The sequence below is a fragment of the Acomys minous genome (genome assembly GCF_964271855.1).
Source record: "Acomys minous genome assembly, chromosome: 17".
NCBI lineage: Eukaryota > Metazoa > Chordata > Mammalia > Rodentia > Muridae > Acomys > Acomys minous.
Genome location: NC_140500.1, coordinates 22,196,306 through 22,224,206, shown reverse-complemented (window position 1 = coordinate 22,224,206; position 27,901 = coordinate 22,196,306). Strand labels below are relative to the sequence as shown.

General features: G+C 43.1%; 1 protein-coding gene and 1 long non-coding RNA gene across 4 annotated transcripts; one reads left to right on the top strand and one right to left on the bottom strand.

Moving 5' to 3' along the window:
• The first annotated feature begins 400 nt into the window (after window positions 1-400).
• On the top strand, window positions 401-27,665 carry CD163 (CD163 molecule). 3 transcript variants are annotated; one of them, XM_084766341.1, is made up of 17 exons: window positions 401-599; window positions 1,651-1,734; window positions 2,727-3,047; window positions 4,615-4,935; window positions 8,079-8,399; window positions 9,118-9,441; window positions 12,481-12,795; window positions 12,894-13,208; window positions 15,020-15,115; window positions 15,204-15,518; window positions 16,595-16,915; window positions 21,545-21,856; window positions 22,396-22,425; window positions 22,604-22,711; window positions 23,843-23,932; window positions 25,206-25,342; window positions 27,279-27,665. In XM_084766341.1, the coding sequence occupies exons 1-16, from the start codon at window positions 554-556 to the stop codon at window positions 25,331-25,333; spliced, it is 3,447 nt and encodes a 1,148-aa protein (XP_084622467.1). In that variant the 5' UTR covers window positions 401-553; the 3' UTR covers window positions 25,334-25,342; window positions 27,279-27,665. The 3 variants fall into 3 exon arrangements, with proteins under 3 accessions (XP_084622467.1, XP_084622466.1, XP_084622468.1); XM_084766340.1 differs by having other exon boundaries at window positions 401-614; XM_084766342.1 differs by having other exon boundaries at window positions 402-614; window positions 25,289-25,342.
• LOC311588577 lies at window positions 13,184-20,000 on the bottom strand. The gene is made up of 3 exons (XR_014776268.1): window positions 19,758-20,000; window positions 18,379-19,273; window positions 13,184-13,276 (listed from the first exon to the last, which is right to left on the bottom strand). It is a non-coding gene; the product is annotated as an uncharacterized lncRNA (long non-coding RNA).
• Window positions 27,666-27,901: the final 236 nt, after the last annotated feature.

The following is a 27,901-nucleotide window of genomic DNA, read 5'->3' as shown; positions in this document are numbered from 1 at the left end:
CTAGGTTCCCTACACATGTGTGGCCAATGGGCTGCTTAGTCTTCATGGAGCTCCCCTAGTAAGGGGAGCAGGGGCTGTCTCTAACATGGACTCTGTGGCCTGCTTTTCGATCATGATCCCCTGCCAGGGATGCCTGGCCTGGCCGAGTGGAAGAGGATGCATTCAGTCCGATTTGAGGTGCTGGGGTGGGTTGTTAGTGGAGGTCTCCCCTTTTCTGAGGAGTAGGGGAGGGGAATATGGAGGGAGGTCAGGACTGGGAGGAGAGGAGGGAGGTGGCTATGGTCTGGGTGTAAAGTGACTAAATATAATTTTTAAAATAATTTTTTTGAAGAAAAAGCAAAAAGAAAAATCCTTTGGTTGGTTTGTGCCCCAAAGTGGGAGGGGGAAGACGATGACTCTCCCTTTAAGGCTGACTCCTCCTTCGTTCTGGAACCTTTGCATTCTTAAGAGTGAGAGGATTATTTTTCCCCGTGGCCGTCCACTTTCTACAGAGAACACATCCATGAAATAGTACCAGAAGACCCAAAAGCCATCGGAATCATAAAACTTTGGAATGGGCAGGCACGGAATGGTTCTTCTCGAAGACTCTGGATCTCCTGGTAAATGTGTCTCAGATACATTTATCCTTTCGTGTAGTTAAGAGATGTTCTGACAGCTATGATTGGCATAGGAGAACAAGGAATAGAAAGGAGCGCTGGGGTCCTATGGAAGTGTTTTTCCTTGGCCATAGGTCTCAAACTGAAATCGTAAGGAAGGGTACAATGTGTGCATTAATTTTATAGAATTGCTGGGGTGAAATCAAGTCAGAATCTGAAATAAAGAGAAGCATCCTGTGTATGAAATAAGAGTTGTTAGGAGAGATAAAGTGCAGGACTCAACACTGATTAAAAGTTGATTTCCAACAGGAAATTTGGAAAGCCAACTCAGTGCAAAACCCTACTTCATCATGGGCATGGACTGGCTAAAATCATCCTGCAGTTTTATATGAGTGTTGAATGGTGGTCATTGAGGAGCTGAGAGCTATAAAAGCACTAAGTGTCGTGTTTCATGCAGTGTATGGAGATGATCAGATTAGCATTTGGGTATTTTGGACGTCAAGTAGACGTTTGTCACACTGTTGAGAGCGCTGTTTAGCAGGTACTGTTGGTGGCACAGTCGTGAACATGAGAAATAACAGCCATTCTGTCATGAAACTTATTATCTAACTGTGTGAGCCAGGCAGACATGGGGTTGAGGGCATGCACAGTTGATGCTTGGGAAGGTAGAGGGGCAGAAAACTCAGAAGCCTGTCCTGTAATATACAGAGAACATGCCCCACATCTAGTTTTATTGATGTCCCTTTCGACCATGCAGGCTTAAGACCTGCCTTTAAATTTTGCTTTCACACCCAGTGTTCTCATACCCCACTGCCGGGCTGCACATAAGCCCATGTTCCTTCCAAGCTCGTCTCCTGGCACTGAGAGTCTGAGTCTGTATCTTTCCCATTTGCCTTCCATTTTGAAAGAAGGCACTTGTTTGTTTGTTTGTTTGTTTGTTTTGTTTTTTGTTTGTTTGGTTTGGTTTGGTTTGGTTTAGCCTTTATCAGACCCCCAAACTCTGCACCTTTCCTTCTCTTGATAGCAAACTTCACTTCTCTCCTTTGTTTCACAGGTTATAAAAGAATTTTTCATATAGGTTTCTTCATCCTAGCTGTGACCTCACTTGTCAGTGTCTCGGCTGTCACTAATTCTCCTGGTGAGTATTTTGTCAAATTTACATATGTACAGCCTTGCCCTTCTCTAATATAAACTGTCAAACCAAATCACAATTCCCCTGTATGTTAAGTAGCCTCTAAAGACCCATCCTCTGTGGAGCTGAAGAACTGGGTGGTAAAAGCACACAATAATATTCTAACCGGCAGGCACAAAATTATTAGTACGGTCTTCCCTCATAAAAAAAAAAGTCCCAGGTTACATAAAGACTGAAAGTAGTATGTGGCAGACCGAAAGAAAAAAGAAGATAGCTCGGAGTTATTGGGACAAAAGGGAGTCCCAGGGACACTTTCATAAATTCAAAGCCCTATGCTTTACATTTTAAGACGTGCACTCCCGGAAGCCTGGCTGGTAGACCCACCACGTTCCTGCGTTAAGCCATCAGAAGAGCAAAATAAGCAGCCCAGAGAATCTGAGGAAGGGAGGGAGGGAAATGTTTGTCTTGTGATAGAAGATAACAGGAAAACAGCTCTCTCCGTTTCCGTGTTTGAAGACTAGTTTTAGTAGACGTCAAACTATGTGCGAAAATCCATGCAATTTAACATAAATGTAAGAAATGGTGTTTAATTCCCTTCAACGGGTTTTACCGTCCCCACACAGTCACTATCAACTTTGTTTCTATTGAGTTCACGATAGGAAGAAACATACATAGTTCATCCTGTAACACGCTGTGCGTCTTGTTTTAGGTGGTATAAATTGCCACGGTTAAGAACACCCAGCCATACCATTAAAATCCTGCGTGGTACTACGCTGTTAACTTTCCCAGTTTTGCCATCATTCCTCTTGAAGCCTGTAGTGCTAATAATCCTAGCTGGACTCTATGAAATAACATTCTCCTATTGTAGCACAATGGGGTCAGGATGGGTCTCAACCCTAACTCGAAATCACATGTAAGTAATCCTTAAAAAAAAAAATGTGTCATGCTCTCCGGACTTCATTTGACCATCGTTTGCCTGTATTGACTTGTTATTGCAGGAGGAATGAAAAAGGAACTGAGACTGACTGGTGGTGAAAACAACTGTAGTGGGAGAGTGGAACTTAAGATCCATGAGAAGTGGGGGACAGTGTGCAGTAACGGCTGGAGCACGAATGAGGTTTCTGTGGTTTGCCAGCAGCTAGGATGCCCGACTTCTATTAAAGCCCTTGGATGGGCTAACTCCAGTGCAGGCTCTGGGAACATCTGGATGGATAAGGTTTCCTGTACAGGAAATGAGTCGTTTCTCTGGGACTGCAAACATGAGGGGTGGGGAAAGCATAACTGTACCCACCAACAAGATGTTGGAGTGACCTGCTCAGGTAAGGCTCGCCTACATCAAAGCAGACCCCCCATGCGCACAGTGCTGATCCGGTTCCCAGTGTCTGTCTCTGGGCTGGGTTCTAGCACAGTCGCCCACTAATACTATGACTTCTAGCAAATCGTTGCATCTTTCTAAGCATCTGATAAGACAGGCAAAGCTCTCTGCACGGTTTCTGGTATATAACAAGAGCTGAAAAATGTTAGTTTCTTCATGGACCCCCCATCTTTCATTACCCGGTGGACTCAGCCGTCTTCATCTCCTTCTCTTCATTTATTTTATTATTAATCTTTATGATGGTATAACAAACATAGCATTTGCAACGAATATCAAAACTATAAGAAAATTTTTCAGGCTCTTACCTGTATACAGGATTAATATCCAACTCTGACTTAGGTGTGGCAGCTTCTGCTCTTATTTTCTTACATAATAAAGAGTTACACCAGAGCTGATGGCCACTCGAGGACTCGTTAGACTCGTAGGGCTCTGCTATCTGTGTTTGCGAGGTCCTTCATCCTGACTCCTGCTTCATCTTCAGAGAGTCTACCTCTTGGCACACTAAACAGCAGAAAGCTGGTGCCAGGCCACTCCTCCTGCCGCTGCACCACTCGTGTCCTAGCTCTGCTGTCTTTCTCTGTGCTCCGTGCTATGTCCAGCCACTGAATCTCATGCTCTTGAAGCATGAAGTGGACTAACAATGACAGCCCGGTGTTTAAACTTGTAAGGATTCAATAATACATGGCATGTGATGCACCTATGTGTACTTTGATTGTGACCTCTTATAATAAGTAATTGCCCATAATAAAAACAAGCCTTGTTAAGTTGGGGTCCTTGGTTGGAGTTTAGGGCTCATAAGATACCAAAATCTCCCTTCTTTGTGTATTTTACTCCTTACAGAAACTCATGTCATGAAGAACAAATTTTGCTGCAGAAAGAGAAAGAAAGATAGATAGAAAGATAGATAGATAGAAAGAAAGAATGAAAGAAATCCTTTTTTTGCTAAAAATGATACTAAATGCCTTGGGGAGAAAACAAACTTTGATTCATAAAATTGAAATAATATTTTTCCATAATTTTAAGAACTTGATAGCACATAGGATTTTGAAAACTGGTGTGTTTATTTAGGCATTTTAATCTTAATTTCTAATTTCAAATTCAACATGAATTATTCATTCTTAGAACTCTTTTACTATAAAATAGTTAAAAATAAAGAATCTAAGCATTTGGTAAATGACTATTTTCTCATTTTCAACAACTTGATTAGAGGACCAATTTTTTTCTGCTTTCTTTCTTTCTTTTAGTCAATAATAAGTTATACTAGTCTTTTCTATACTGAAGAATGTTCTGATCCATAACACAATTTTCCTGGAGAGTAGATGTAGAGGAAAATCATTATTGTTCATTGGATCTTAACACATCAAATTTCTTTGATATGTGGAGATGGGCAATATCTAAAAGTCAACCACTAATTTTATTAAAGTGGCATCAAATTCCAACTATCTGGGAAACCCTAAATGATTAATTGCTTGTGAATGAATTTCACTTCCTAACCTTGGTCTTTTCTGTAGATGGATCCAATGTGGAGATGAGACTGGTGAATGGGGCCAACCGGTGTTTAGGAAGAGTAGAAGTGAAGTTCCAGGGAAAGTGGGGAACAGTGTGCGATGACAACTTCAGCAAAGATCACGCTTCTGTGGTTTGTAAACAGCTTGGATGTGGAAGTGCCATTAGTTTCTCTGGCTCAGCTAAATTTGAAGCTGGTTCTGGACCAATCTGGCTTGACGACCTGGCCTGCAGTGGGAATGAATCAGCTCTCTGGGACTGCAAACACCGAGGATGGGGAAAGCATAACTGTGACCATGGCGAGGATGTTGCAGTGATTTGCTTAGGTGAGGACAGCTTCAGGCTTCTGTCCTCTGTGACAGACAAAAGAAAGGGGTACCAGAATCGTAAGACCAAGTTCTTGAGAGCATAATGGAGTCAGCCTCCATCTCCTCATTACTTTCTCATTTTGGGTACCAACTCCATCTCTAACTGAAATCAGGACATTGCAATAGCTGTAGGGGGCGAGGGAAGTGCTGGAGAGATGGCTCATTAATGAAGAGAGTCCTTACCACTTTTGCAGAAGAAGGCTGGGGTTCAGTTCTCAGCACCCATATGGTGATTCACAACTGCCTGCAACTCCAAATCCACAAAATCTGGTCCCTTTCCCTAATCTCCAAGGGCACTGCACATACATAGTGCATATACTACTGACCGTATAGCAAATATTTTAAAGCTTTTGTCCAGGTGAATATTATATACTGGGTGCATTTCCTCCTCATAACCCCTTATCCTTTCCATGTCTTTCTCCCTCACATTAAGTACTTTCTGTCCTTTTGGACTGTTTTATTTCTACTTTCAAATAATTTATACATAAGTAGACATATGATACAGATGATACATAGATTGGTTGATTGATAGACAGACAGACAGATGATAGGTAGGTAGATAGGTGATAGATACATAGATAGATGAGAGAGAGAGAGAGAGAGAGAGAGAGAGAGAGAGAGAGAGAGAGAGAATAGATAGATAAATAGACAGACAGACAGACAGATGATAGGTAGATAATAATGATGATGATAGACAGACAGATGATAGATAGGTAGAGAGATAAATAATAGACAGATAGGTAGATAGATGATGGATAGATAATAGATAGGTGATAGATATATGACAGATACATAGATAGATGATAGAAAATGATACATAGGTAGATAGATGGTGGACAGACAGATAGATGATAGGTAGATAGATAAATAGATGATATATATAAATAGATAGATAGATGATAGGTAGAAAAATAATTAGATGATAGAAGATGATGAAGATGGATAGATAGATAGATAGATAGATAGATAGATAGACAGATAGATATAGAAATATCACAAACATATAACTGTATATATCTATGAGCCATAATGGAAATAACAATCGATATTTGTCTTTCTGAGTTTGGTTTAAAAACAGCCCCCATCATCACCGTTCTCTGTCATCCTCTTCTTTAGTCACACTGACCTACTCCTTCCCAAAACATTAGCTCACATCCGTAGAATTAAATGATAAAAAATCAACGTGCCTGTACATCAGCACTTCCCAAAGGCTCAGGCCTCCCCTAAGCAAGTCCTGCTTTGGCCTGGTGACTTTAATATTCATACAGGGACCCAGTCTGTAGGCTTGTGTTTAATCACAGGATTTTCTTCAGAATCAAAGAGGGTTCTTTAAGTGGTGTTGGTTATTGAAGTGGGAGGAGAGGGTTAGTCAGTTCCTTCCCCTCTGCTGTGCCTGCAAACTAAGAAGGTATTCTAGTAATTATTTCTCCACTGGAGTTGAAACGCCACAACCAAGGCAACTTGTGGCAGGAATGGTTTATTTGTGCTTAAGGGTCCAGAGAGATAGGTGTCCCTCGCCATCACGGTGCGGAAGCATGACAACAGGTAGACGTGGTGAGTGGAGCAGCAAGCTGAGCACCCACATCTTTAAAGGGCAAAAACAAAGCAGAATGGCAGCTAGGAATAGTTCTGTGGGACTGCTGGATAAGGCCAAAGTCTTACTTCTCCGTATATCCATTTTTGTCCACTGTCTATGAAGGTGGACCCCCTTTTGTTCAGTGGGCTTCCCACTCCACTTGCTCTGGTAACCCCAGATTTTGTAAGGAGTGTCCCATAGCCCTCAACTAAGATTACAGGCAAGACCCTTTCCTACTGAGGAGATCCTAGCCTCCAGCAAATGACCTCTAATAGTACCTAGCAGTGATTCCCTCGCCCATAGGATAATTAAGTACTGTATTTTCTTTCTGGTGATAGGTCCCTGTGTTACTGCATGCAAATGAGGTACTGTACCAATGTATGTAGATTAAGTACCCTGGCACCCTTAGCCCTAGTGATTCAATACATTCACCCTCAAAACCCCTCCCTACTGCCCAAGGCTTATAAATAAAGGCTGGCTGGCATGCTTGGGTGCTTTCTCTCTTGTTTATCATTTTCCCACCACGACCATCTGAGACTCCATTTATTCTGGGGGTAGAGGGAAAGGCAGGAGACCACCTCTGGATGCCTTTGCAGCCACTTGGGCCTGCTCCGCCACCACTGATAGCTTGGTGCTGACCCCCACTGAGGCACCACAGCGCCTGCGTCTCATCAGACCCTAATGCCAGCTGGTTTCACACATTTGCCTGTTTCCTCTGCTGTGCTTAGGACAGCAGCTCAAGCAAGGAGCTGTCATATGTTGGTATCATCATGGGCTTGTGGGGTTCCTGAGTCTCCACTGCTATCTGAGACCTGCAATCTCATTCTGAAAGAGCTAAACTGTACCACTCCATGGAAAACTCAAATTCCACCTCCTCCAGAGGAACTGGGAACCTGGCTTAGTGCCCCAGGCCACTGTCCCAGAACAAGAAACGGGACCTTGGACCTTTGACATAGAGGTCTCTCCACTCTCATCTGGAGGCAAGCAGTGGCTGGACCAACCCAAGTAATGTGGGACCCAGGGCCAGATGCTGAATAGACCACATCTCCTAAACCACCCCAAACAGTGCCTCTAACTAGGGACCAAATGTTCTAACACCTGAGCCTGTGGAGGAGGATTCTCATTCAAGCCACCACAGGTACTCACAAAGGGGCAAGGTGCGCAGCACAAGATGAGTAGTGTAAGAGATCATGCAGTTAACAGTGAAAGCAGATGCCAGATATTTACCCAATCTGGTGTAGGAGGTGAGAAACCTAAGCACAGGCAGAGTAGGTTCTAACACCACTTGTGCTGGCCAAACAGGAACAAAACTGACTCTTGACAAATCTCTAAGACACTTCCCAAAGAAAACACCGTGTGATAAAAAGTCCTTGCCTCCTTCTACCTGTAGCGACTCGCGATAGAGCTATAGAATCACTGCCTCTGTCCATCCCTTCACCCCCTCCTCTAGCTCAGCTAGAGCTAGTTCTTCATCACCTTATTTTTTATTTCCATTTCACTGGCTTGTTATTTGTCGCTGTTACAGAGGGAGCAGATCTGAGCCTGAGACTGACAGATGGGATGTCCAGATGTTCAGGAAGACTGGAAGTGAGATTCCAAGGAGAATGGGGGACTGTGTGTGATGACAGCTGGGATGTCCATGATGCCTCTGTGGTGTGTAAGCAACTGGGGTGTCCAACTGCCATCACTGCCATTGGTCGAGTTAATGCCAGTGAGGGATCTGGACCAATTTGGCTTGACAATATTGCCTGCAAAGGACACGAAGCAGCTCTTTGGGAATGTAAACACCCGGAGTGGGGAAAGCATTACTGTCATCACAGAGAAGATGCTGGCGTGACTTGTTCTGGTAAGTCACAACAAAGAGCAAATCAAAGGGGTGGGGGAAGAATCTGTGTTCACTAGAAAAAGAAATAGGTGTGAGTTTTGAGTGGTGGAAATAATTAATTCATTGTTGAGAATCTCTTCACGGCTGTGAAGGCTTTGACACAGTCTTCCATAGGTGGGATACTTGACTCCATTCTCTGTATTGTTAGGAGCACTTTCTGGAATCACGCTTTCAATTCTAAGTCCATGTGGAGTTCAGAGACTTAGTATTTAAGGGACTATGATGAATCGGTGGAGGTGTGTGCCACACACCTGGGCGTGCATACATAATTAACATGTTAAGTCCTTAAGAACTATATACCATTTATAATAGAATTCACAGGCAGCACTTGTTTATTAAAGTCTCAGTAAACAGGTAAGCCAAAATAGGGTATGGTGGCACAGGCCTGTAATCCAAGCTACTTAGTAGAGAGATGAGGGCAGGAGATGGCAAACTCAAATACATTCTGGGCAACTTACTGAGACATCGTTTCAAAACTAGAAGCAAAAGAAAGTATAAAGAGGCACCAGGCATACAATTCTTTCCTAGTTGAAAGGGCCTAGGGTTGATCCTCAGGAATGCCAAGAAACAAGCCAGCAAGCACCGCGCCCAATGCCTCGGTGTCTACAAAGGAGGTAGTAGTCTCTCAGGAGCTGCCCTGCCTGGGCTCCCTCAGACTCTGCTTCTGTTTCTTCTGCAGACGGATCAGATCTGGAACTGAGGCTTGTAGGTGGAGGCAGTCGCTGTGCTGGGACTGTGGAGGTGGAGATTCAGAAGCTGGTAGGGAAGATGTGTAGCCGAGGCTGGAAACTGACAGATGCGGATGTGGTTTGTAGACAGCTTGGATGTGGGTCTGCACTTCAAACGCAGGCTAAGACCTACTCCAAAACCAAGGAGGCGACGAATACATGGCTCTTCCCTGGCACTTGTATGGGGAATGAGACTTCTCTCTGGCAATGCAGAAACTGGCAGTGGGGCGGCCTTCCCTGTGATCACTACGAAGAAGCCCAAGTTACCTGCTCAGGTGAGACCTTCAATTCATTTGCTAGGAAGCAGCTTAATTCCAAGGATACGGCAGGCAGATGCCATGGCCACGGTTTACTTTTTATGTTCTTTTTTTCCAGCCGTATAAATCAGGATATGTAGGTGCACTGCCTGCATTAGTCATAGAATTGGCATTTTTTAAAAAAAACCTATTCCTTGCAACATTTTTTAAAAGATTTATTTATTTGCTATGAATACAGTGTTCTGTCTACATGTACACCTGCACACCAGAAGAAGGCACCAGATCTCATTATAGATGGTTATGAGCTGCCATGTGGTTGCTGGGAATTGAACCCAGGGCCTCAGGAAGAGCAGTCAGTGTTCTTAACCTCTGAGACATCCCTCCAGCCCTCTAGGTTTTATTTTTAAAATAATTCTGATTGCAGTATTTTTCTAAAAGCAGTACGTACTTGACACACATCATGTGTCTGTATTATCATATGTCATATACTGATAAACTATGAGTTGTCCTTCAATTAACAATGTATTAGGGATCTGGCAAGGTGGCTCAGTAGGGAAAACATTTACCATACACTTGTAAGGACTTCAGTTCAGATTGACAGCACACATAAAGAGCTGGGTGCCCCAGGGCACACTTGAGGCTGACCACCTCTCTTCTCAAAGTTAGTGAGTGAATGCTATCCCAAGCTGATGTCAAAAGGCACATTGACAGGTGCTGACACCAGCTTCTGCCTGACATTGTTGACCTCTGACTTAAGGCCATTTGAAACCTTATGGCCGACTGAAAGGCCTGAGGCCTACCCTGCTGCTACGCTTGCCGCCTTTGTTTTAAGGAGGACCGATTTCATCTTCTGCTTTGGCTGCATTTTATGAGCAACCCAGCTGAGAGAAAGGACATGCAGGGTGTTTCAAATGATGGTCATTTATCCTTCTTTGTGTGCATCATATGCTTTAGTGACAAAAGCAAAAAGTCCTAACTTGTTGTTCTTACTCGTGTTCTTCACTCAGGTTTTTAAGAGAAGGGATATATGCTGATTCAGTTACTTTGGCAGACTAAAACTTAAGTTGCTAATCAAAAAAGCCAAATTCATGCACAAAATTGTATTTAATGACTCTCATATAGAAATTAATGAAGCCATGTGATTGTCGAGAAGAAGATAAGACCCCAGTATTCTAACCATAAACATGGAATGCGTGACCTAGCAAAAGCAACCTTGGTGTGGGTGAATGCATGTTAACAGATTCACAAAATAAGGCTGAAAAATAAAATGGAGCCCCTGAGTTTGGGTGCAAGTTTTTCCATTCAGTTTCAAATTCAAATGCTTTAGGATTGGGGAGCAGAGAGAATGTATACAGAAAGGTTTTGTTTTCAAACACACAACAGTTCCACCAAGGAAGAACACACATTTGGCTTGGTTTTGCTTTCTTCTGGTTGTGTTTAACTTCATTTGAAATGGCAGCATATGAATAACCCACAAGCTACAAGAAATCTAGTTTGGCTTGATCTCAGAAACTGCCTTGACTTAAAGACTAAGGACTGTGTACATACTATCCAGTGGCATCTGAGGGAGACTTTATGCTTGTCCAACTCAACAAGAAGTTAAAGACCTTTCAGTTCAAAACTCGATTACTTGCATATAGCATTGTTTGTTTTAAACTTAATCTGCATTTAGAAATCAGTAGGCTCTCCATCTCATATTTAATGGTGAAATGTTGGCACGCTGAGGCGTTCTATTTGTGTTTCTAATGCAGAAAACTAATGTCACACCTGGGACATTTTCAGAGCTATTTTAGTACAAGGTAAAAGACACAAGATCTTAAGAAAACATACAGAGTATGACTGGTGCAGCGACTTAAGGGCTGTCTGTCTGTCCATCTGTACCATGCCCAGGGCAGCATCAAATTTTCACATAGGCATCTGCGAAGGATGTGTACTCTTTAGAAGATTCAACCTCAAATGTATTCCTGTTGTTTGTTTGTTTGTTTGTTTGTTTTTTAAGGAGTGAGTTTGAGGTCTGGAGAGATGGCTCAGAGCTTAAGAGCACTGCCTGCTCTTCCAAAGGTCTTAAGTTCAATTCCCAGCAACCACAAGGTGGCTCACAACCATCTGTAATGAGATCTGGTGCCCTCTACTGGCCTGCAGGCATTACATGCAGGCAGAACTCTGTATACACAGTAAATAAATCTTACAAAAAGAAGAAGAGGAAGAAGAAGAAGAAGAAGAAGAAGAAGAAGAAGAAGAAGAAGAAGAAGAAGAAGAAGAAGAAGAAGAAGAAATGAATTTGAAGTAGTTTGTATTTTCAAGAAGCTCAAATGGGCCCTGGTGTTCAAGGAAGCCCTCACTTGTTTTGGTAGCTAAGTCTCTTGGCCTGACAAGGGGCACATCCCAATGTGACTTCCACTTCTTGTTGCTTGGCATCTCTTTTGTTTACATTCTAAAGCCCAGTTATGCTGAGTGACACACAGGTTTATTTTTCTTTTTCTCTTGGTCCTGAAGGCACCATATCTAGGAGTCTGGTATAGTGCTGTTTGCCCTTCCTGATGGCAGAGCAGATGGGGCAGAGAATATTGTGTGGGGAGTGGCAAAGCACGCACAGGTCTGTTTGTCCACAAAGCATTGTGATAAAGCCTTGTCAAAAAGAAATGGGAAGAGGACAGGAAAGTTGCAGATACTAAGTGTCGCACTCTTAAATGCCTGATGTTTGTCCAGTGTTCAAGTTGGAAATATATTGAAAACCTATGTGCAGATGTTGATGAGGCCGGTGTAGACTTCAGACTGCGGCAAGTGTTGGGCTGACCAACAGAGCCCAAACAAACTGTGAACAAACTGTGTTTAATGAACAAATGCAAGTGAGGGGGGGAAAGCAGTGCTGATCTTGGTTTTCTTCAAAAACCAAAGCTCTGGAATTTTCTTAGAAGGACAGGTTCATTGAGAAATGTGAGGTCCACAATTTGCTATACTCAGTACAGTCCAGAAATCCAGGAGAATCCAGGCTTAGTCCCATCATAAGTGAAAATGTGGAAATTGTACCTGTCACAGAATTACTATCATTTTCAGGTCACAGAGAACCCAGACTGGTTGGATCGGAAATTCCATGCTCTGGTCGTGTGGAAGTGAAACACGGCGACACGTGGGGCTCCATCTGTGATTTTGACTTGTCTCTGGAAGCTGCCAGCGTGGTGTGCAGGGAAAAAGAATGTGGAACAGTAATCTCTATACTAGGGGGAGCACATTTTGGAGAAGGAAGTGGACAGATCTGGGCTGAAGAGTTCCAGTGTACTGGGAATGAATCCCATCTTTCGCTGTGCTCTCTGGCGCCCCCTCTGGAAGGAACTTGTACCCACAGCAGGGATGTCAGCATAGTCTGCTCAAGTAAGCCGCAGAAAACGTCTTCCCTTTGCTCCTATTCAGTAAACGAGACAGAGTTAGGGAGTCACAGATGTCTTTTCTAAAGCCATGTCTCTTTCCAGGATACACGGAAATCCGCCTGGCAGATGGCAAGTCCTCCTGTGAGGGAAGAGTAGAGCTCAATGTGCTTGGAGCCTGGGGGTCCCTCTGCAATTCTCACTGGGACATCGAAGATGCCCATGTCTTATGTCAGCAGCTTGGCTGTGGAGTTGCTCTTTCTACTCCAGGAGGAGCACATTTTGGGAAAGGAGCTGGTCAGGTCTGGAGGCACATGTTTCACTGCACTGGGACTGAGCAGCATATAGGAGACTGCCTCGTAACTGCTCTGGGTGCTCCGACGTGTTCCGAGGGGCAAGTGGCATCTGTAATATGCTCAGGTGAGAGAAGGAAGGGCAGAGCTGATGATGAGCCTCTCCACAGTGGTGTGTTTTAGAATCAGGTGGGCCTGAGTCCAGGATGAAGCAAAAGAAAAGGAAATGCTCTATTTGGAGTATTTTTGAGACATGTATTAGAATAGCAACTTCGTTTGTCCTATTAGAGAGTAAGTGAGCTTAATTTTCATCAACCTTATTTCTGTCTAGTGCTCACTACAGTGGTTCTCGACCTTTCTACTGCTGTAACGCTTTAATGCAGTTCCTCACGTTGTGGTGAACCGACCACACACCATAAAATTATTCCCATTCATAAGTGCAATTTTGCTACTATTGTAAATCATAATGTAAATACATGATGTGCAAGATATCTGATATTCCACCCCCTGTGAATGGGTTTTTTGTTTTTTTGTGGTTTTGTGGGGTTTTTTTTGCTCCCCTCTCCCCCTGGGGCCAAGACTCACAGGTTGGAAACCACTGCCTTACTGTGGCCTCAGCTTTCTCAAAGCCCTTGCTTCATTTCCAAGTGGTTCATCTATTGTTCTTCCTGCTGGGATTGGAAGGACATCCTGAGACACGGGAGCCTAGGAACCACACAGCTCTGAGAGGAGGCCTCCTCATCAGAGGCAGCAGCTCCCAGGGGACGGTATCCCCAGCTGAGCTCAGGAGCTCAGGAGCCTCAGCCCCACCCCCACCCCCTGCTCCACTCCATCACTTCTCTTTTTTGCTTCATCGCTTCTTGGCTTCTTCTGATGAGAGTCACACTAGGCAGCAAATCTCATAAAAGAAATGTATTGAAGGGAAGAATCCAGGGAGACGAGAGACAAACCCAGGAATGGCTGCAAGAAACTGAACAGACACAGCCTTTATATAGGGTTTCTTAAGGGCGGGCAGAACTTTTCAGGGCAGAGATTTCCACAGTGAGGATTGATGGAATTTCAAGTCCTAAACTTGGGGGGCTCAGGGATTGGTGGGTTTTCCTGCTCAGAGATTGGTGGCTTTTTGTTCAGACTTTTCACCTAAAATTAGCCTAATCTGAGGGAGGGTCTATTGAGGGGCTGGAAATGGCCTTTGTGACAGTCATAGATGCTGGAAACAGAGGGGCCAGGCTGCTGGAGCTCCTCGGGTAGGGGCTTGGCCACTTTCCTGCCTTGAGGGTGTACAAAGCTTACAAAGTATACAACAGGAATCCATGGTCTTTCCTGGCAGCGTGAGTCACCTTGAATAGCTGGCAGAGACTTATGAGGAGATGCCACCATAGTAGATAGCTCCTCTGTTAGTATCTCAGGCAGCAGGTTGAGGTACGAAATGCGCAGATACTGTGGACAGCTCCCACAGTAGCATCTCACAATGGCAGCACACTAAGGAGGCGACATCGCCCTTACAGGAGCTACCTTTTTGACTGCTCCTGTGGCACTGGCACAGGCTAGGGCAGGGAAAGAGATCTAACAGCTTTTGTGGTGTGCTGTTCAGGGATTACACCATTCTCGTGAGCCCTCCACCTTCTTCTTCCTCTTTTGTTCTTTTTGGTTTGGCTTGGTTTTCGTTTTCGTTTTTTACTTTTGCTTTTGCTTTTGTTTTCATTTTTAGTTTTTTCAAGACAGGGTCTCTCTGTGTAGCCTTGGCTGCCCTGGACTCGCTTTGTAGACCAGGCTGGCCTCTAACTCAGAGACATCCTCCTGCCTCGGCCTCCCTGGGTGCTGGGATTATAGGCACGCTCCTTCCTCTTTCTAAAGTTACGTTTTTTTTTCCTCGTCTCATCTGCAGAACTCTTCATCCTTTGTGTCTAATGCACCTAAAATGTTTGGTGTTTTCAGGAAATAAATCCCAGATACTGTTGCCGTGTCCGTCATCATCTTCGGTCCAAACAACGAGCTCTACCATTCCGAAAGAGAGTGACGTTCCCTGCATAGGTGAGAATCTGTGATCAAGCGACGAAAATGACCTCAAACCTTTTAAAAAAAAAGTGTATTTCATCATTATCTTCATTTCTCTTTCCAGCGAGTGGTCAGCTTCGTTTGGTAGGTGGAGGTGGCCGCTGTGCCGGGAGAGTAGAGGTCTATCACGAGGGCGCCTGGGGCACCATCTGTGATGACAGCTGGGATCTGATCGACGCCAACGTGGTGTGCAAGCAGCTGGACTGCGGCGTGGCTATTAATGCCACTGGTTCTGCTCACTTTGGAGAAGGGACAGGGAATATCTGGCTGGACGAGATCAACTGCCAAGGGCAAGAATCTCATATTTGGCAGTGCCACTCACACGGCTGGGGGCGCCATAACTGCAGGCACAAGGAGGATGCAGGCGTTATCTGCTCAGGTACGTTCTGGTCACACTTGGCATTTAAAATGACTAAGGAGAAAATAACAGTGAACGTCAACCCGAAGTATACCCGTGCTGGTCTGTTCAATTTATTTCCAGAGTCAGAGCCCCAAAGCGTTTGCTTAACATGTTGGTACAAGCTCATGCATTGGATAGCACAAAAATGGTAATAGTGACATGCTTTTATAAATACATGTAGAGCTGGACATTGGGTTCAATAGCTCACTTGATAGTTATAGTATAAATAAGGTAGACTTAAAAAAATAAAATAAAAATAAATTCTATGTAGCATTTACAAAGAAAATATGTAATTCCCATGTTTAAATAAATCTTAAAAACAGATAAATGAGTTTTACTTGCCAGCTGGCATAATTTACCATAAAGAGGACGTTGCTCTTGCTTTGTACACATAACAAGGTTCAGAGACTTTCATGAACCAGGAAAAAATGCTCCCAGTTGCAGTGTGTTAAGGAAAACAGTAGAATGACTTGGTACAGTAGTGAAATGAAACAGTTGTATATCAGAAACAAAACATTGGTTTTAATGCCTGCGTCTCCTTAAATGTTAACTATCAAAGACATTGCCCCAACCCCCATACCAACACTAAGTGGCTGAGATGACGCATGCTCCTAAGACCGTACTTGATCATAGAATGGAATGGACAGGCACCGAGGTCTCATACCATATTCCTGAAATACATAGTTTATGTGTCAATGAAACCCAAGCAAGAATAGAATAAGACTTGTCTGGTTAAAATTACAGTAACTTAGGGAGAATTGTGTCACTGAAAAGAACTCAGGGGCTTTGATTGACTCTCACAAGTGTCTTAGAGCACTAACACTATTCAAATGAGATCCCTGAGTAGGAAACTCCAGATTAAAAAGCCAAAGCCTGATGGTATGTAAAAACTAATCCTACATTTTACTAAGATCTGCTGGTTCAGATGTTACTAACAAATTACTAGGAATTGATACATTATATCTATTACAGTTGTTTCTACATTAGAGGAAAAAAACAAAAGCGTTTTTTTCTTCAGAGAAGTTGTGAAACCACCAATTCTTCTTTTCCCCCAGAGTTCATGTCTCTGAGGCTGACCAATGAAGCCCAGGGAGAGACCTGTACAGGTCTCCTGGAAGTGTTCTACAATGGTACATGGGGCACTATTGGCAGCAGCAATATGTCTCCAACCACTGTGGGGGTGGTGTGCCGTCAGCTGGGCTGTGCAGACAATGGAACCGTGAAACCTACACCTTCAGACAAGACAGCATCCAGGCCCATGTGGATAGATAACGTGCAGTGCCCAAAAGGAGTTAACACTTTGTGGCAGTGCCCCTCATCGCCATGGGAGCAGAGACAGACCAGCAACTCCAAGGAGGCTTGGATCGTCTGTGACAGTGAGTACCCATTCTCAATAGGGCGCTTCCACTCGGCCACTCCACCATCACTGCTTTTCAGTCTCAGGAGTTTAGCCACGGCCCTAATTTTTAGTCAGCTATTTATCTATTCATCAAGACCATACACTGACAAAGACATTACAATAAAATATCTGATAAACTTTAAAGTGTCTCATAGCTTTATAAGTTAAAATATTTTTAAAAGCTGTTTTTTAAAACATTCAGGTTTTTTTTAATCTTCTGGAAAACTTCCTTTAAAAAAAGTTTAAGAATCTCTCAATTGTGTGTTTTTTTTCAATATCAAAATAAAGTAGCATTTTAAAGACTGAAGACACAGAGCACAACCATAATTTTTAGAAGGCAAAAATCAAGTTTTAACACTGTCAACAATTTAGTGTTTCAAAAATCAGTACCATTGGGTCACTTTTATGTTACGAAGTTTGGCTGCCAGGGGGAAAAAGTTCTTGTATATAAATTCATGGAGGTGCAGTTTTAATACTTCCTTTTTTTAAAAAAGCAGGTTTTTAAAGATGGGGTAGGAATTATAGAAAAATCTTATCCCAATTTTAAAGTATCTTTGGGGGCCTGTTTCCTCGTTTGCCTCGTGTCACGTGTTGCTGCCCAGAATGGCTCTAACACTGAGCTATGTTTTAAGTTAACTTTTTTGTTGCAGGCGTTACAGATTTTAACCACACCCAGTGATTTAGAATCTGTAACCAAGACATACAGAACACAGTAAAGTCATACATTTAAGACCAGTCAGAAACAAGCATGTAGTGGCCACATACATTTACACATTTAAAACAGATGGACAAAACTTTCCCTTACTTCTTCCAGTTGCAATTTCAAGGGAGGGGCACCTTGCTACCTCCTGAATCCATTTCTCAGGACCCAAGTGGTTCTGTAGTGGTTCTGGAGCAGGAGTAGCCACCACCAGCTTCCTTACTGGAGAAAGCTGGGGAGCTGCTGGTGCCCCTTTAAGAGCAGTTTGTACAGACACCCCCCCTCCCCAGCCCCCACCAGCTTTGCTGTCAGCTTGATCCGGGGAAGAAGGTGGGGCCATGGCAGCAGTGCTTGCTCCTAGCTGCCCTGTGCAGGGCTCCAAGAGCAGCACCAGTTTATCAGGGGTTTTGTTGTTTTCCTGATTCAGCCCCCCCCCCACTTTTTTTTTCCTGAAAATCCTTGAGATGGGTTAAGACTAAGTCAAGAGGTGAATGGTCAGCAGGGAGTCTGGCCCGTTTTTCTGAATATAAAGCAGAGCAACAATGAACTAAACGAAACTACAGACACAAACTGCCATGGACAGACAGGCATGCCCAAAACAAGATGTTCCCCAACGGGAGCCAGTGAGGGACCAGGACGTCTCCTGTCCACCTCTGACTCTAGGACCAATAATACTGCATCAGTTTCTCCTTTCTTGGGCTCCAGATAGGCTCCAACCAGAAACCAGAAGACAAGCTTACCTCTGGAGGTCCAGATGACTGAAAAACAGTCCCGTGTGCTGCTAATTCAGCTTTGGGGCTCAAGTGGGCACACGCACCAAATGTTAGGGTCCGAAACTCCAAAACAAACCATGCAGGCGAAAGAAGTCCAGCAAAGCAAGATCTTTGAGTTTGGCAGCAAAAACTGACCAGTTAGGGACAACAGCACAGACTCGGGAGCTGACTGCACAGACTCGGGAGCTGACTGCATCTTTCAACGTTCGTCTTAGTGTTTAAGCACATGACAAAAATCCATTGTACCCAGAACACTACTGATCATTCCGGGCTGCAGAACAGACTCGACAGCTGAACTGCGACCCCGAGCCAGGATGTTACAGTGTTTTTTAAACTCCAAAACCACAAACATCTGAGCCAAGTTATTCCTCCAATCAGGGTCTAGGGATAGCGGACTTCCTCAGGAGCAGGTCTTTGTGCTTCACATATCCTGCTCCCACGGGACGGGTTCTTCAACTGCAGCGGTGCGGCTGGCCTAGCATTCGCGTCTCAGCTTGCCGACCATGATGGCAGTTACTCACATACATGTCTCTTTCTGCAAAGCAGGATGTCAGCTATGCAGGGAGGTCTTGGGAACTTATTCAACATGGAAGTTTTATTCAAACATTGTCTCAATTTGGTTCTTTCTTACATCGCCTTCTGAGAAAACATGTTTTATTTTTTCTGTTCATACTCTGGTTTAATTTGTTAGGTCTCCTTAATCAGGGATGGCAAACTTCCAGATGATACTTCAGACCGGAAAAGTTGGTCTTGTGTAATTGTTATATGGTGCACGTGTATAGACACACATACAAGATGAGGAATCATTATTATTCCAGACTTTGACATTCGTGTACTCGAAAGTTTTATTTGATTGCTTTCCCTAAGAAAGACAAGAAACAGAGAACACGTGGTTAATAAATGGATCGTTGAAAGGCCTACATTCCTTTCTCCACATCTCTTCCAAATATTATCTCGCTACATTGATATGAGAAAACTCAAAATAGTCAATCCTGAACTATCTTTTCGCTACGCATCTTCCCAAGCTGTCCACATCGCTTTTGTCCTTGTGAGAAAATTTAACTCTTCCACATGATTATGTTGACTTCATCCACTTGCAGTTTCTTGAGTCACAGTATGATTCTTTTAAAACAATATCTTTAATAATTCTTTGAAATGTTCGTACAATGTACTTTGATGATATTCACCCCCCCTCCCTCAATTCCTATCACAGCCTCCCCTCCTCTTCTATGTACTCAACTTCACCTTCTCTTCTATTTTTCTAACCCATCGAATCCACTTTGCGCTGCCCAAATACTCTTGGGTGTGGGCCCGACCTTGGAGCTTGGTCTTACCAGGGTCTGTACCTTAAAGACAATGCTCTTCCCTCTCCCAGAAACGATCCGATCCGTTGCCAACGGCTCCTCAGTGAAGGGTGGGACTTCACACCCACCTCTCTTCTCCATGCTGGGTTTTTTTGTCTGCCTTGGGCTCACACATGTCTTGCGCAGACTGTCACAAGCGCTGACTTCACGTGTTCTGCTGTTTCCCTGTAGTCACCCAACACTTCTAGGTTTTACAGTCTTTCCATCCCAACTTTGGCAAAAAAAAAAAAAAATCCTTGCGGGAGGAGAATAATATAGACATTCTGTTTAAATCTTAGAAGCATGGCATCTCTTATTCTCTGCATACTGACAGGTTGTAGCTCTCGGCTACCCCTCCCCTGCTCTTTCCTCCACCTGCCCCTCCCATTTGCCACGCCCACTTAACCCTGCCCTTTCTACTCTTCCCATTCCTCCTTCTATATCGCTGCATTCTATCTCCCCTCCCACGAAATGTCTCCCCCCCCTCCCCCATGGTCCCATTCTAGTTCCCTGACCTCTATGCTTACCCCCCCCAAATGAAACAGCTATAGCTAGAGATTCAAATATACCATCCACATAGGAGACCAAACAAGTGGTATTTGTCTGTCTGGATTACCTCACACAGGATGATTGGTTTCCAGCTTCCTCAGTCTTCTACCTGAAATGTTCGTAATTTCATTTTTCTTAAGAGCTGAAGAATACTCCACTGTGTTAATGTACCACAGTTTCACTTTCTATTCCCCGAGTGGTGAACATTTAGCTTGTTTCCATTTCCTGGCTATTGTGAACAGAACAGCAATGAACATGAATGAGCAAGTGTCTTTGTAAGAAGATATAGGGGGCATTGGGGCAGTTGCCCAAAAGTGGTACAACTACGTCATCTGGTAGATCTATTTCTAGCCTTTTAAGGAACATCCACACTGATTTTTCATAGTGTCTACAACAGTTTGCTCTCCCAGCAGTGGTGCATAAGTGTTCCCCTTTCCCCCAAACCCACACCAGCATTTGTTGTCATTTGTTTTGTTTTTATTTTAGCTGTTCTGACTGGACTAAGATGAAATCTTAATGTAGCTTTTATTTGCATTTCCCCTAAGGGCTTGGGATGTTAAAATGTTTTCAAACTATTTTTCAGCTATTTACATTTCATCTTTTGAGAACTCTCTGTTTGGCCTCTTGCCCTGTTTTTTTTTTTTTTAACTTGAGTTGTTTGTTTTCTTAACATTAATTTTCTGAGTTCTTTGTGTATTATAGATACTAGCCTCCATCAGGTTTATAGCCAGTAATGATTGTTTCCCATGCTGTAGGTTGCATTTTCATAATAATAATCATGTCCTTTGTCATACAGAAGTTTTCTGTCTCATGTGGTCTCATTTGTCAAGTGCTTGATAGAATGTACCGAGTTTGGTGAAAGGACATATACTTTTATAAAGAGAGAAATTTTATGACTATTGCAATTTTTAGATCCCACATTAGTTTTTATATACTTAATTAATTCTTGGATTAATAAAGTAAGACTGCCTCAGTCTTACTCAACCTCTGGTCCTTACTATCTATCCACCTCTCCTCCCAAGATGGTCCCTGAGCCTTGGAAGAGAGGAATGTAATATAAATGTCTCATTTATAACTGTTACTGTCTGTACTTTACTAGTGCATATTAGTTTTTTTTTTTAAGTAATCAAATCTCTCTATTCTATAGCTTTTCAGAAATGCTCAGCTTCTCAGGAATAATACAAATCTCTCTCTCTCTCTCTCTCTCTCTCTCTCTCTCTCTCTCTCTCTCTCTCTTTCAGACAAAATAAGACTGAAGGAAGGACACACAGACTGTTCTGGACGTGTGGAGGTGTGGCACAAAGGTTCCTGGGGAACTGTGTGTGATGACTCCTGGGATCTTAAGGATGCTCAGGTTGTATGTAAACAGTTGGGCTGTGGTCAAGCTGTGAAGGCGCTAAAGGAAGCAGCATTTGGTCCAGGAACCGGGCCCATATGGCTCAATGAAGTGAAATGCAGAGGGAATGAGTCTTCCCTGTGGGACTGCCCTGCCAGACCATGGACTCACAGCGACTGTGGGCACAAGGAAGACGCTTCCGTGCAGTGCCTCCCAAGTGAGTGTCAACAACCTGGACTGAGCTGGACTCTTTGGTAGCAACGACAAGCCAGGCTTTAAAACGTGATGTGCGAATGCTTGATCTTAGCAACAAGGGTGTCTGACGGGAAGACGATTCTGGTGTTTCTATCTAAAGCAGTGGTTCTCAGCCTTCCTAATGTGGCAGCCCTTTAATGCAGTTCCTCATGTTGTGGTGACCCCTCGACCATAAAATTATTTAGTTGCTACTTCATAACTGTAATTATGCTACTGTTATGAATCGTAATGTAGGTACCTATATGTGACCCCCACAGGGGTTGTGAACCACTGATCTAAATGAATAATAAAGCATTTGCTGTCACACAGAGGCTATCCCAGAGGACAGGCATATAACCTACATATCTGTATACAGGAGGAGAGCGACTGAGAGACACAAGCTTTAGGTAGGAAAATGAAGTTCACTGGCTTAAGCAACAGTGAGGGCCCTTACAAGGAAATATTGATATTTACTCTATTCGTGGCCCCAGAACTGAGTCTCTTTCTCTTTTCCCCCTGCAGGAAAGCCTTTAGAATCACAGCGTGGCACAGGTACGTCATGGAATCTATAAACACGGGACTAATTTATAAGCATGAAACTGTGTTGTTTAGAATCCCTCTTCTTCAGAAGACTTTGGATCAGAAAGAGCTCTGAGGACTGGAGCTTTGCCTCAGGCCCAAAGGAAGAGCACTTTCTTTGTTGTCTTTATAACTATTTGCCTCTGCTTAGGTCACTCAGTCCTTGTTGCACTCTTGGTCATTGGGGTCATTATATTGGGCCTTCTCGTCACATCCCTCTTGTGGGCTCTGAAGCGAAGACAGATTCAGCGCTTTGCAGGTATGAGCCAAATTGCAATCTCTCGAACAGATCCATAGGGGTTCTTGGAATAATTATAAGTAAATAAATAAGTTATTCAATTATGAAGTGACCATAAAGCATCGGTGCTAGAAAAGGCTTAAAGAGTTTCTCAGAATGTAAAGAGCAAAATTCCCTGGTAGTGGGGAAGCCCTGGATACAATAATGTACTCTACGTTCTATCTGTAAGGTTGGGGTGGCTGACTAATGGGCCTGGTGGCTTAGAATGAATATACAATGTATTATTTAAGATGAAGATTTGTCCATTTTAATTCTCTCTAACCATAATAACCTTAATACAAAATTGTATTATACTATCAAGCAATGTGCTAGGGTCTGAAGATAAGGAAAAGAATAATAAAATATTTTTGTTTAATGGATTAGGTTTAGTAGAATGTGTGTGTGTGTGTGTGTGTGTGTGTGTCAATGTAGCGTCATAGTAACATGACTAAGAAGCAAAGTGGCACAAAGAAGAGAGAGGTTGTCTGAAGTAAAGGGGGCGGAAGGCTTCTAAGAAGCTTTTTGTGACAGATTTCAAAGATAATCCAGATAACTGGGCAAGAGACATTCCAGAGAGAGCGGGCTTGAGCAAGTGCAGGGAAGTACAAAGGATGACAGCGTTGTTGTTAAGTGAAGTGAGCATCAAAGAAAGAGTCCGCTTGCTGGGCCAGTGCAGAAGAAGGAGCAGCTTATGAAAGCCTCGCATCTGAGGGTACAAGAGTGCCTGGACAATGGAACAGCCTGTGAGGGAAGGGAAGGGATCGAGCTGTGCTTTAGAAAGGATCTTCCGGAAACAGACGCATGAGAGGTTGGAGCCGTCTCAGCATAAAGCGCTTCCTGCTTTTCGTCTCAGTTATCTCACAGTGATGAAAAATTGAGAGGGTTTGGTATTGAGAACGGAGGGTAGAGGGTGCGCTTTCAGGCGATCACAGAACAACGGTGGCCTCCTTGGTAGGAGCGTGGGTTGTTACGTCATGACAGCAGAGACGGTTGTCTATCCCACACAAGTAGGCTGGCTGAGAACCACAGCGTAGGGGGAGACTGAGAACTCAGAGGAAGGAGGGACGGTTTTATGGGCGTCCACTGATCTCTAACCCGGGACTCTGCGGTCAGTTTCCTCAAGAGGAGAGATTTTGATACATCGAGTTCAGTACCAGGAGATGGATTCAAAAACGGATGATCTGGACCTGCTAAAGTCCTCAGGTCAGTGCATTGTGTAAAAGTCTAAAGCTCAGAGCTCAAGCAAGTACCTGCAACTGAGGCTGAGGATCCTACTTTGATAGTCGAAAAGGTTCTAAAACCCTGTATTGGGAAGTTTGTGCCGCCCGGGAAGAGGAAAAGGTGGGGCGGGAGAGATGGGTCAGCCATTAATGGCTGGGCTCACAACCAAAATGTCAAGAAAGGCAGCCATGGGCTGAAAATTATTGTTAGAGACAGAAACGTGAACCATGAGGAAATCTCCATCTAGCCTAAGAGGCTGATCACTGAAAGGGGTGCACGGACCAAGAAGCATCCTAGGACTTGGACCTCATTTTGCTGAAATAGAAATCCACTTTATAAAAGATTGTTACAATGACTATTTAAATTTTCTTTCTCTTTTTAAAAAATAATTTGGCTGTGTATACTTTTAAATATTTATTTATCTATTACACATGCAATGTTTTGCCTGCGTGTGTGCCTGCAGGCCAGAAGAGGGCACCAGATCTCATTACAGATGGTTGTGAGCCACCCCGTGGTTGCTGGGAATTGAACTCGGGACCTCTGGAAGAACAGCCAGTGCATTTAACCTCTGAACCATCTTTCCAGCCTGGCTGTGTATACTTAAGGTCTACAATACAATGTTATGGAGAACACGGAGGCGCTATAAAAGTTACACAGCTGAAGCAAGTGAGCAATTCCATAGTCTCACATAGGAATCCTGCTCACAGCACGTGTTATCACTACTGCGCACGTGCTGCTGTCCACTCACCCCGCGCATTTTACATCCTCTCACATGCATCTTTTCCTTCTAAGTCTTATCCACTCCCACTCCATGTCATATCTGCCCTTGATTTTGATTATTATCTTTTTCTGAGAGCCTAAAAATTCAGGCTTTCCATACTCCATCCAATGAGACATCATAGCTGCCCTTATTTCCCTGGCTTCTCAGGAACCTTCTGAGAGGGACTTACCTCGCTTCTTCAGTCTGTTGCTGCTGCTATGTTAGACGCATATCTAAGGATCAGGACCTGTGCTGGGCCCCTTAGCTCATACCTTTTGCCAGCCTGATTGTGGGCAGTTTTTAGATGCTTAAAGCGCTTATGAGGCAAGGGAGGGTGAGAGGAGCGGGCAACTGGGCGGAGAGGAGGGAGGGAGAGGAAGTCCAGATTGGGATGTAAAGTAAATAAATTAATGAACTAATGAAAGAAGAAAAGCTTCTCAGAAACTTGAGGCCAGGACTGGCATATATTCCCAGTAATTACCTTATTCCTTCCAGAAAATTCCAATGATTCATTTGGCTTTAATGCTGATGGACTAATGTCTCTGTCTAAATATCTTCCTATTTCTGGAACCAAAAAGGGGGCCATTCAGAGGCACACTGAAAAGGAAAATGATAATTTATAATCCACAAAGGTGAGTGAGAATTTATTCATCATTGTTCAAAAGAGGCACACTCCTTTTGAGACAGACAACCCCTCTTGTATTAGAAAGAAAGAACGCATACATATATATATATATGTCTCCAGATGAATATGCATATGTGTCTATGTTCAGATATAAATATATCAACTCTATAAATATAACTCAGCCATTGCTAAGGGGTATGTGGGTGTGGGTGGGTGTGTGTCCCCACTTATCAAGAGCATGATACATCCATAAGGCTAAGGAGAAACAGGCTAAGTAAATCTCTTGAAATGTTACAAGGATCCTGCCATTGTATAAATTCATGCTGTGATTTAAAAAAAAAAGATTGTACAAGACACTACAAATGGCAAGACATTCATCTAGAAGGTTTAAGGAGGTTATAAGATGTGATATTTAAGTTAAACTTCAATCACGGTTTAAATATTAACCATTCCAGATAAAGTGTATAATATGTACAAACCATGGAGGGACAGATGCTAGCCATACCTTGAGGAAGTGGGCTTCCACTCAAATGCATAGATTACACACATTTATATCTATGCTTAAGCAAGGTGGGTAGGATTCACATTTTATAATTGTCTTCCATGAAGAAAGCTCAAGCAAAATTATAAAAACTTAAAAGTGAAAAATGCAAAAAAAAAATTTAAGTTATACATTTTTTTAAAGATGGTGAAATGAGTTTGTAGATACACTTTTCTGTTTTTTAAATGTAGTAATTAATGAATGTAGTTTTATAGAAATATTATATATGATCTGTGTGAGAAGTTTAAACGGAGATTAAGAGTAGAAGATAGAACTTTTGGAAAGTTTATAAACTGTAAAGTGTTGGGCTGGAGTGCAGCTTAGGGGCAGAACACTCGTCTAGTATTCACCAAGTTCTGAGTTTAACCACCAACACTATTGTGAAAAGAAAAACAAGTACTTATCGTATGGAGGTATCAATATCCACAAAATATAGGGAATTATATATGTGTGTGCATATATACATGGAGTTCTTAAAGTTTCTACATTGCGTGAACAGTGATTAGTGTTAATGTATATCTATATACATTATACACACATACACACACATATCTGTGTATATGTATCCACGGAACAGTTGAGTAAACCTACATAACGTCATTTTTCACCAAATGAATTGAAATAAAGCTCTGGAGGCCCTGGAGAGATGGCTCAGTAGGTAAAGTCCCTCCTACACAGCATGAGGACTTACCTGAGTTCATAGCCCCAGAAGCCACGTGAAGATGCCAGGGGTGCTGGCATAGTCCTGTAACCACAAAACTGAAGGAGAGAAGTGGACCCCTGAGGCTCATTAGCTAACCAGCCTAGCCAAATCAGTGAGCTTTAGGTTCAGTGAGAGACCATGCCTCAAAGCACTTTGGACTGGGAGAGATGCAGGAAAGAGACTTCACATCAGTCTTGGGTCACCACACACAAGTGCATCCTCATGCACGGACTAACACTAGCAAGTGCTCACACGACTAACGAAAAGTAAACAGAGAAGGAGAATAAATAGAAAGGATTTAATGTTCATATTTATTAGTATGCCTAGAGAATTCAAATTATAGTTTAAGAAACCGTGACATGAAAGCCAGCTAGGTTCACACTCACTATGGACCACACTGGTTTCAAACTCAGAGCAATCCCCTTGTCTCTGCCTGATGGGTTTTAGGCTCACAGGTGGACACGTAAAAGTCAGCACAAGTGTGCCTGACCTTTTGAATGTCATTTCTTGATCTTACTGTCACACCATGGAACAAAAGTGATTTTCACACACACCAAAGCTCAAAACACTTTGCATTTAATTCTCTGACCAACAAGGGTAGTATGTTTTCTCACACAAGTGAGCTTGGACATATATAGTTTGATACGATGCATTCCCCTGTGCAAAGACAGAAATGACCTTTTTCTACTTATGGATTAGACTGATGTTTAAGAAAACGTGACGCAACAGCCAGCTAAATGGAGCAAGAGCCCAGTCCATGCACGGATGACCACAGCCACATCTTCATAGCATCCTTTGTTTCCTGTGCACGGATGACCACACCCACATCTTCATAGCATCCTTTGTTTTCCGGTACTCTGCTGAACCTACAAAAACCATACTTGTGAAAGTGGCCACTTAGTAGAGACAAGAAACTTCTGAGGGGGTTAAATAAGCAATATTGTTACTGATTTAACATTACTTGTTTGGTTTGATTTTGGCTTTTGGTTTTTCTGTAAATAGACCTGGCTGTAGACAAATGTTTATTGTTTGGAAAAGGGAATGATAAAGATAAATAATTAAATACTCCAGCTTCTTTAGAAAGTCTTTCCTTTGAAAGCTTCACTTTCTATAAACTTGAATTTATTATCCCTGTATGTATATGTGCATGGTGAGTGTGTGGGTGGGTGTGGGTGTAGGTGTGGGTATGTGTGTGCATGTGTGTGTGTGTAGGCTTGTGTGCTTCCGTGCATGTGTAGAGGCAGGAGGGCAACATGCAGAAGGTTGTTCTGCTTTCACGTGGACTCGAAGGCTAGAACTCAGATGACTAGGTTTATGTGGCA

Excerpts from the sequence above, each read along its gene's own strand:
- CD163 (XM_084766340.1), top strand. The coding sequence starts at position 554 with ATGGGCAGGCACGGAATGGTTCTTCTCGAAGACTCTGGATCTCCTGGT. Across the intron at positions 13,209-15,019 it reads GGCATCTGTAATATGCTCAG|GAAATAAATCCCAGATACTG; the intron begins GTGAGAGAAGGA and ends TGGTGTTTTCAG. Across the intron at positions 22,426-22,603 it reads AGAATCACAGCGTGGCACAG|GTCACTCAGTCCTTGTTGCA; the intron begins GTACGTCATGGA and ends GCCTCTGCTTAG.